The sequence below is a fragment of the Cottoperca gobio genome, chromosome 22 (genome assembly GCF_900634415.1).
Source record: "Cottoperca gobio chromosome 22, fCotGob3.1, whole genome shotgun sequence".
Taxonomy (NCBI): Eukaryota; Metazoa; Chordata; class Actinopteri; order Perciformes; family Bovichtidae; genus Cottoperca; species Cottoperca gobio.
In genome coordinates this window covers 4,882,085-4,892,510 of record NC_041376.1, presented here as the reverse complement: position 1 = coordinate 4,892,510, position 10,426 = coordinate 4,882,085, and the positions used below count along the sequence as shown (strand labels likewise).

At 44.8% G+C, this 10,426-nt stretch overlaps 1 protein-coding gene across 1 annotated transcript in view; it reads left to right on the top strand.

Moving 5' to 3' along the window:
- Nucleotides 1-10,426, top strand: part of tnika (TRAF2 and NCK interacting kinase a) — a 68,791-nt gene that overhangs the window by 39,039 nt on the left and 19,326 nt on the right. The window contains exons 11-18 of the mRNA XM_029461060.1: nucleotides 1,280-1,346; nucleotides 1,448-1,646; nucleotides 2,400-2,516; nucleotides 3,811-3,897; nucleotides 5,141-5,356; nucleotides 5,727-6,272; nucleotides 9,571-9,735; nucleotides 9,945-10,199. Of these exons, the coding sequence (XP_029316920.1) occupies nucleotides 1,280-1,346; nucleotides 1,448-1,646; nucleotides 2,400-2,516; nucleotides 3,811-3,897; nucleotides 5,141-5,356; nucleotides 5,727-6,272; nucleotides 9,571-9,735; nucleotides 9,945-10,199 (1,652 nt within the window). The remainder of the gene's footprint in view (nucleotides 1-1,279; nucleotides 1,347-1,447; nucleotides 1,647-2,399; nucleotides 2,517-3,810; nucleotides 3,898-5,140; nucleotides 5,357-5,726; nucleotides 6,273-9,570; nucleotides 9,736-9,944; nucleotides 10,200-10,426) is intronic.

Sequence of the window (10,426 nt, the reverse complement as noted above, 5' to 3'; positions counted from 1 at the left end):
GACGGTCAAACGCCAAACTCGAGGCTACAAAAGCGTAGTCCACAAACCAATGGATGACATCACAGTAAATCCACTTCTTTTATAAAGTCCATGTTCTTACTCAAAGAGTGACACTAAAACTCACTTCAAACACCAATTTACAAAATCACTATTGGGTTTTCTGCGACTTTCACAATAAAAGCCTCCCCATTTTTCGCCAGTTGAATGCTTTTAATTTGAAGCAACAGCAGTAGGAATTGTTACGCATTAGCAACAACTCAATACAGCTCTGAAAATGGCTGTTGGTGAATGACCATATGCTTATATGATTGAGAGGAAATTCAAAACGATGACGCTGGATGAGACGCATCATGCTCGTGCAGACAGTTTGAAATTCCGCATGGGGACGGCGGACTCCGCCACTAACGATGACAACGAATACAATTTATAGACAAGTAATTACAGAACCTAAATACACTGAACAACCATTACTGAAAACCATAAATAGAATCAAAAACAGGGTTTGATTTCATAAAAATTAAAGAGTATAACTTCAAATTGCAGATGGCCCACCCATTACTTTCAGTGTGTGGCTGTCACACACACACACACACACACACACACACACACACACACACACACACGTATACACATTGGATTCATTGCACAGAGTGAGCTGTAATACACAAATGCACATACAGATGCAAATTCTCACACACGTGCCGTCTCAGTGATTCAGGAAATAAAAGTGATAGACTTCCATTCCACTCCACCACGAACCACAAACACGTCGTTTGAGTGATAGACTGACAGTCGCACGCAGGACTGCGTCAGTAAGAACTACATTAACCGCTTCAAGAAACAACATACTGCAGGGCGGATGTCCGGGTGATGTATAGAAATGTCTTGTCATTGTAGAGACTGTGGCTTTCTCCAGCTGTCACTTTGTCACATTCGGAGGACAGACCCGTGCGGATGTGTCTCGGGAAGAGCCGCGCCGCCACTACATCCGCTATGCTTTAAGCCCCCTTTCACTGCAAGCTCTCCGAGAGGACTGTTCTCCACCTCGCTACACACAGTAAAATGACAATTTATACTCTTATTCAAAGCGGCTAAAAGAAAGTGCCTTGAAGCAGTGAGGATCTGGGAATGCCAGAATCGTGAGCAGTTTAGCAATGAACAAAGGTAGTTCAAGAGAAACGTGAAGAGTGGAATGTCTTTGCTCTCTGCTGGTTATTACCTTACTCACTTTGCTTTTTATTCTTTTAATCTTTTCCATTTTTCTTTCTCTCTCCATTAGACGAGACTGAGTACGAGTACAGTGGCAGTGAAGAGGAGGATGAAGAAAGAGAAATGGGAGAACCGAGGTCAGTGTCCTCGCAGATGTACAAATCTAAACACAAACACATTTGACACCTCTTGACTAACTCAAAATCATCCTTCCTTCTTCCACCGGTCCAATTTGCAGCTCCATCATCAACGTCCCCGGAGAGTCGACCCTGAGGCGGGACTTCCTGCGCCTCCAGCTGGCCAATAAGGAGCGCTCGGAAGCGCAGCGGCGGCAGCAGCTGGAGCAACAGCAGAATGAGGAGCACAAACGCTTACTGTTGGCTGAGAGACAGAAACGCATCGAGGAGCAGAAGGAGCAGAGAAGGCGGCTGGAGGAGGTAAACTGGCGGAGGTTGAGAAGGAGGCATTAACCACGACCTTTGACCTTGTTGAATCCATTTATACTCATAAAAAACATACATGAGTCCAACAGCCCAAATTTCCATTCACACACCAAAAGCCGATGGAAGCCCTCTGTTTGGCTCGCCGTGCGCTCTTCTCTACAACACTTTAGAGCATATTTGCAAAAGCAATTTGTCGCATTTTGGCAGTTCAAACTCACAAAAAGCTTTCATTCACAATTTGGTTAGAGGCTGCAGTGGAGAGGGAGCGCGGTACAGAGACACACACACACGGCCTTTCCCCAGCGTCCCTCTCTTAGTTCCAGAGAGCAGGCTTATAGAAGAAAATCCTTAGCCCATAATCTGTGCGCTCTCCCTGGGTTCCCACCAGGGTTTGCCTCCCAACGCACGGCTAAGCACCATGACTCGACTCAACTAACATGACCCTTCCACTCAGGGCCAAGTGTGTGTCTGTGACTCTGCACGTGAGAAAATACATGTGTGTTTGTGCAAAAGTGTGAACGTTTGTATCCTGTAATGTAATGCAATTCCTTCCATTAACGGAAACATCTAAGCCTCGACACATTGTGGAAGGAGTGACATTTAGTAAAGACAAAAATCATCAAACAAGTTCACAATATCAAAGACGCAGCATGTGTGTGAGAATCTCTGAGGAGACGGGATTTTTGAATTGTGTGAAAGCATTGTGTCGCGATCCTGAATCTTCGTGCGCTTGTGTTCTCCTCACAGCAGCAGCAGCGAGAGCGCGAGCTGAGGAAACAGCACGAGAGGGAACAGAGGAGGCGCTACGAGGAAATGGAGCAGCTCCGCAGAGAGGAGGAGAGGAGGCATGCAGAGAGAGAACAGGTTTATACACTTACTGTAATATTATAATAAAACACTCGTTCTGTATGAATACAGGCAGTATGGTGCCACAGGAAGACAACTCAAGTCCAGAATCCCTCATTTGCCCTTAAACTTTCTTTTTTTGGCAACATCTCCCCGAGTCACTCTGGCTTTACTTGTCTCCTTAAATTACCTCAGTCGTGCATTGTCCTTATGTTTTTGTCAGGATTTCAGTTTCAGACACACAGAACTCGTCCATTTTTAATCTGATGATACAGCTGCGCTATGCTTTGTTTTCCTGTGAACATGCTCCCGTCCCCATTTTTTTCGTTAGGTCGCTCTTTTCTTCTCAGCTCCTGGATCGTACATGCAAAAAACACTACCTTCAATCTCATTATGCCCGTCCTGTGTTAGCCACTCTAAATGTTATTGGAGCATCTTAAATATCTCAAAAATGAAGACACACACGGATCTATTTTTACTCCCTGAATTTATTATTCATATTTATTATTATAAGGCACCAACTAAAGTGTGGTCTGCCACAGTATAGGATTTGACAGTGCTGACGGGTCTAGTGAACAGATATTTCTTTCAGCTTTATTTATTGTGTAATCTTATTTAGGAAAAGCTCAAATTCAAAGATGCATAAAAACCTTTTAGAAGTATTGAGTGAACGACAACTAGATGCTTTCAGTATTTTTGATATAATATATCAGAGCTGGTTTCCTTTTTAGAAGGTAAAGCCAATGAGAGTCGAAGTGTCCCATTATGATAACTGTTGTAACCTTAGAGTTAGAGGCTTTGTCATGTCCCTGTACGTTTCTCAAGCTGGTACATCTGACTATTTCTGGGATCCTTTTTCCACTTTTGATTCTGTGTGTATTTTGATTGTTCTGTATCTTCGCCGGAACATCTTTTCCTGCTTTCTTTCAACAATTCTTTTCCCTCGTCCTCTCATTCAACCTACTGCTGTTCTGATGTGTATTCTGTGTCTGTCCTGGACCCTCCTTATCGCTCTGTTGCTCTCCTCCCACAACTTTCAAGCGTTTTTGGAAAGATGTATTCAAACCTCTCTTTTTTTCCCTCTGTCTCTTTGTCGTGTTTCCTTTTGTAACACATTACAATTGTTCGAGAAAAGCTTCATCTTGCTTCTGACTCTCATCTTCTTACCTCATTCACAGCCACCTCAGGAGATTATCTTCTCTATATCTCTTTCTATATCTGTCTTTCCTCCCTCTGTCTGTGTTTAGATGTTCAGATTTCCTGATTTTTCTCTCGGTCTATTTCTATCTCCTTGTTTCGACACGCTGCTCAGGAGTATATCCGTAGACAGCTGGAAGACGAACAGAGGCAGTTAGAGATTCTCCAGCAGCAGCTACTACAGGAACAGGCATTACTGATGGTAACCATAGCCCTCCCACGTTCTACCACTGCTCCCCATCTGTGCTGTGTGGCCCCCTATCCCCACTGCATGCACCTGAGTGGCAGTTGTACAGAGGAACTGAGTTACTCGACCTGTTCGATACATATTTGAGGAAGAACAAGGAACTGACGACAATGAATTGCCAATGAAAGGCTTGTGTTGAATTATTCAGATCCCTGATTGCATGCAGTATACCATTTAGTTTCCTGGATCTCAAAGGATTCCCCAGAGAGGGTGCAGACAAATGGTTTCGTCAGCCCCCAATCATGTTTGCCCACACAAAGTGAGAACATCCATAAGAAAATAAGGCATTGTTATTTTCCACAGAGGGTTTCTCTCAGTGCCACAGTCGTATCTAGGGCTACAGTTTTGTGTTTTGTGTGAGGAATCCACAGTATGTCTTTGTCCACTTTGAGATCCAACCCATGTCAACCCCAGAGGCCAGAGCAGTGAATGGTGTCTTCCCCTTCCCTCAGTATTGTCATCTTTCTTCCCTCCATCCCTCCTTCCCTGTCAGTACCTTCCTTCCTTCCTTCCTTTCCCAAAGCCTTATCTCCGGTAATATTCTAGTCCCCTTAATCCATCATCAGATCGTCATTATAATTGTGAAAGGAGTGTGTTCATGTTCCATGTACATGATTCCAGTTGTCAATATTTGTGTTGATCAGTTCCGTTTTGCGATATTTATTAATGCATGGCTCAAATCTGACATTAGAAACAGGCTTGTTAAACACATAGTATTTGCAAATACACACAAAACAGAATAATTGAGGTATAATCAGTGCAAATGACGGCTTCCCATTCCTAAAGCAGTAAATTCCACACGTCTGGAAATTTCTAAGAAATATTTGCAACTACTAATGTTCTCTCGCTGATCACTTATATATATATATATATATATATATATATATATATATATATATATATATTTATATATATATATATATATATATATATATATATATATATATATATATATATATATATATATATATATATATATATTGAGAATCCGCTACAATTTCTCTCATGTTTTGGTGTTGATATCTGTGTCTCTCATTACCTTCCCGTCCTCATCCTCTCTGCCCTCCTCTTATGGTCCCTCCTTTCTCTCTTCCTATATCCACCCTCGTTTCTTTCTGTTTTCCTTTCCTGTCTCTCATCTCTGTCCATCCTCCCATACCCCCCCCCCCCTCGCCCCCTTCTCCCTGTCTCCCTCCAGGAGTACAAACGTAAGCAGGTAGAAGAGCAGAGGCAGGCAGAGAGGCTACAGAGGCAGCTCCAACAGGAGAGAGCCTACCTGGTGTCTCTACAGCAGCAGCAGCAACAACAGCAGCAGCAGCAGCAGCAGCAGGAGGGAAGGCAAGCAGAGAAGACGCCGCTTTACCACTACAAGGACATCATCAATCCTAATGACAAGCCTGCCTGGGCTAAAGAGGTAAGTCACAACATGCATGATATACAAACACATGCATGCAGTTAAATATGTGATGAGATCACAGATGTGAAGATCATTTTTCTAGAGTGAGGAAAAGTTCCATCTCTGAGTGCACTAAATATATGCATGTATTGCTGATGATCCCGGTAATGTTTTTGAAATACTCCTGTTGTACATTAAACACACCCAGTGGCCTTCTTGTGTTGTTAATATCTAATTCAGCAGGTCTTAAGCAGCGTTCCTGTGGGAGACCTCGCTTTTTGAATCTGAATATTTGAGAATTAACGCCGCTGCTTCGATAATCCCAGTGTGATGTCTCCTTTGTGTATGTTTGTTTTGTTGCTTATCCTCCTCTGACTCTGACTCCTAGGTCCTGAAGCAGCAGCATGTTCAGGGTAACCCGCCCCGCTCCCAACTACAACATCACCAGTCATTCAACCAACCGGCTTCCTCCCCTGCCTCTCACCGCCGACACAGAGATCAGGTCCCTAGGCGAACCCCATCCCATGGTGCCCAGCTCCTCCCCACCCACCTCCCCCAAATTTGTATCTCAGTGGACCAAAGAGAACCCCTAGATCCGGAGCTCAAGCAAGAGATAAGTCAGCAGGTCAGAGAGTTTAGGGCTCAGAAACTCTGTCAGAGGGGCCGCAGCCCGGGGCTCAGTCATAAAGAGCATTCTAGTCAAGGGTCAGTCAGCCAGTCTAATGCAGTACCCAACCCTTATCACCTGGGACCTAGAAATCAGAATGAGAAGCCTAGAGACAGGCCTCTCTCTGCCCCCAGTCAGGCAGCCTTCCACGGGTTAGTGTCTCGGGACCAACACCTTAATGCCCTTCAACCTCATTCTCAGTCCCCAGGACAGGTCCAGAGTCCCCAGTCTGGATCTATCTCTGTTCCCATCCCTGCGATCAATCTGGTTAGTAGGCGCACCAAGTCGCACTCTCCTATGCGTAGAATAGATGTAGATATAGAACTGGAGTATCAGGGAGGGTGGAGAAACGAGATCAGGCCAGCTCACAGCCAAGAAAGCCTTAGGGTGCCCTTGGACTGCGAGGTCACAGATGACCCAACTGACTTCCTCTCTTGCTCCTTCCCTGGCAATGCTCCCTACTCCAACCTACCTAGACACCGACACTCCTACTCACCCGCCTCCAACAGTCTTCAAGTCCCTGATAACAATCTCTTCCTTTTACCTCCTTCTGATAGGGACAGAGGCCTTTCACCTCGCACCTCTGAACAAACTTCCCCCTCGTCCTCAGGCTCGTGGTCCCCCGGTACCTTTTCCCCTCCATTCTCTCCTGACATGCATGTGTTGAACATGCCCCTCAAATCTTCTCCAACTGGCGATGCCCACACCCTCCGGCCCAACCAGGCCTGCTATCCCTTCTTGTCACCTGCATCTACCCCTCACGGCTCCCCGTATGGCTCTCCCTTTGGATCCCAGTGCTAGACCCTTGTCCAAAGCACACATGTATAGGTACACGCACACATTTTCACACTTCTATATTTGTGAATGAAATAAGGCATTCTCTAGGCCCAAACCCCAACTCTAACCATGACAACTACATTCTGAACTCCAGCCCTTATCTAATTGTGTAACTTGCGTTGCCTTTAGTACTAGTTGATACAACATTAAGAGGTTAGTGCACACACTTATGTTGTGTCTGCTTGATCTATGGTGAACTCAAAATGTACTTAAATTAACAAAAAGAACAATTTCAATCAAATTATTACCAATCGAATCTTTAAACATAAAACTGTAGTCCAAAGCAATGTGCCTACACATCAAAACCTCTACTGCCTCTTAACTAAAACCTAATCCTAAACTCAACCCTAACCCTAAAGTATTTTACATTACATTTCATTTATCTGACGCTTTTGCCCAAAGCGATTTACAATAAGTCAGAATCAGAAATCCTTTATTAGTCCCACAACGGGGAAATGTACCTTGTTACAGCAAAATAACATATGAAGTAAAGTGGCGCGCACACAATCATGAGGATACATTAGCTTCAAATAGGTGTAATCATTTTTAAGTGCGGCACAATAGCTTCAAATCCTCCGCTGCAGAGCGAAGTGAGCGAGCTGGGGTGTATGGTTTGACCATGGCCTGGATGTAGAAAGGATTCTTGCAGCCAAGATTCATTCTTCCTCCACTTGGTAACCAGTGAAGGAAGCAGAGGAGCGGTTTAATGTGGATGTAGTTTTAGTCTTAACCTTCAAACATCACTTTGTCAGAAAATGTCCAGGTTGAAAAGTCAAATGGTCCTCACAAAGATAGAAGTACGAGAACACACATGCATAATGTACATACATCCAAGCATATATTAACATAAAGGATCTGTCAAAATATATCTACATTTATCTCTACAGACTGTATTTTTTCTTAATCTACTCATAATATTCTCTTCTGCGACTGAGATCCAGAGGGGAGTTGCCGATATTCAGGGACAGTTTATCACCCTGAACCATAGACATCTTAGTTAACCACAGCCCACTCCCAACCCCCCACTCTGCTAGCCACCCTGTCCCCCTTATAACCAAGTGCTCCACAAAGCACCAAGCCCGCTTCTAGCCATATTGCTGTTGATGTCATCGGGGAAAGCCCGTCCCAACTTCTTTTTAGGTCAGTCAACCAGACAATGTAATCCCGGCTTGGTGATGGGTGCTGGCCAAGTGGTGGTGGGATCCTTCTAACAAACCTGGATCCTCAGAGGATGCCCTCTGTCCTCCAGCTGCTCTCCTTCTTAATCTTTTTCTGTATCCTTTCTTAGTGTAGATGCGGCAGTGGCCCCTATTAACTTCTCCTAATGCTCTGTTTTAACATCTTAGAAACTTTGCCATGGTAGAAAGAGCTTTTGGGTGAAAGGCTGAAGATAAACCCAAACACTTTATACACACACACACACACACACACACACACACACACACACACACACACAGAATAAAGGTTTAATCAGCACTACCCAAAAGCTTTTTCTTCTGTCAACGATCTTCTAATAGCAATCTCTCTATCTTTTGAAGGTCAGTTGATGTTCGCATACTGCCTCCACAGATTAAACTCGACTTGGATCACAGCAGTGCTTCTCCTGAATCACCGAATATTTCTTTTCCATTGGTTCTTTGTATTTAGCTACTGTTTGTCTGTAATTATTTCCTTCATCAGTAGTTGCCTTTCATCCCAAGTGAACAACTAACAAAGTACTTGACGTTTTCTGCCACAATATATATCACAGTTGCCTCGCTGTAGTTGACTCCCTAGCAGGCAACTAACAAAGATTTGAGGAATGACACAGTATTGCATAGTTGTTCAGACCCAGGTCATAATTTTTGAATAATCCTACTAGATTAAGAGCTCATGTGGAATTATAGAAAGCCTCCAAAGGGGATAGTTCTCGTTGCACACGGATGTTTACCTGGGGGCTATTGACACTATGCCATGCTGAGCTATGACTCAACCCTCCACCGAGCAATGAGTAGATTGTTTACAGTGGAAAAGTGTGATTTGGGCAACTGGGAGCACTCCTCAGAGCCTACTCTCACTGCACATCAGATAATCTGATAATCTGATTACACTAGGAAGAGTCGCTTTCTGCCTTCCTCACTCACAGATATTTGGTGCTTGTTGGCATTGACGCTCACGCGCACTCCCACAAGTCGGCAGAAACACTCGTAAAAAATGAAACTGCGTTTTATGCGTGTACACATGACCTTCGCACATACTCAAATCTATGGTTTTGGTTTACATGTCGTGTCTGCTAAAGCAGATTAGGGATAATTCTTGACCTTTCCCCACAGCCATCAGACATTCTTACCGCTCAACTGTGTGTGGGACATGGAGACACATATACACAGCAGTTAAATGAGGGAAACAAACAGGAGATGGTGGAAAATAAACAACCAAAACATTGGTTGCTAGGTTGGTGCCAGGAACCCGTCAGATTAGACTCCAGATATTTGACAGTTTCTGTGGAAGTCTGGATTATTTCCAACAGTGTAATAGTCATGCCAATAGAGACAGTCATGCACATACAAAAAAGCTGGTTTACGTAGAAAGGGAAAACAACATGTGATGTGAGAAAACACAGCGTGATGTTAAGATTGTCTGGTGGCTTGTAGGTATGCATGAGGTGGGGGGGGGGGCGATACCGACATGGTGATTGGTTGTGCCGTGTGCTTGGCTGTGAGTGACAGTGGTATGTGACCCGTCCCAGGTGGAGGAGCGATCTAAGCTGAACAGACAGAGCTCCCCAGCACTGCAGCACAAAGTCTCCAACCGCATCTCCGACCCCTCCCTCCCTCCCCGCTCCGAGTCCTTCAGCAGCGGCGCCATGCAACCCGCCCGCACCCCACCCATCCACCGCTCCATCGAACCACAGGTGTGTGTGTGTGTGTGTGTGTGTGTGTATAAAAGGAGGTGTGTGAATGTTGGGTGTGTTTCTTAATGAAAAGTGCTAATTTAAAAGTGCCTACAATTGTGTAAAGTGTATGCATCAACTGTATTACTCTACAATTCTTCATTTTCACCTTTTCATTCATCCGATGCGTTCCCTTCATCTCTCCCTCTTTGTCTCTCCCTCTGCTGCAGATGGCTCTCCTTGTTCCAGTGAAGACCCACTCCGGCTCCATGTCTGGTTCTCAGTCTCTGCAGGACCAGACGGGCTCAGCTCTGAGTGAAGGCGTCAGCATGGGCTCCCCGAGGCCCGAGATGCCCCGCCAGAACTCAGACCCCACTTCTGACACCCCCGGACCCCCACAACGCGTCCCAGGCAGGGAGGAACGGGACAGAGACAGGGATCGGGACAGGACCGCCTGGCTGAGAGAGGAGGACATGCCACCCAAGGTCAGAGAACTACAATAAGAAAAGAAAGGCTGACAATCATTTTCATTTAGTTATGTAAACATCCCTCAAAAGCATCAAGAAAAAACACAAACGTCATCATGCCCTCTCTAGTCGAGTGAGGTAACTGAAGCGATGTTGCAACCACAGCAAATCAGCTTAATCAGCTTTTGTGGAACTCAAAGAGAGCCGCTGGAATGAAACTGTTGAAAATACAAGCATGAGGTGAA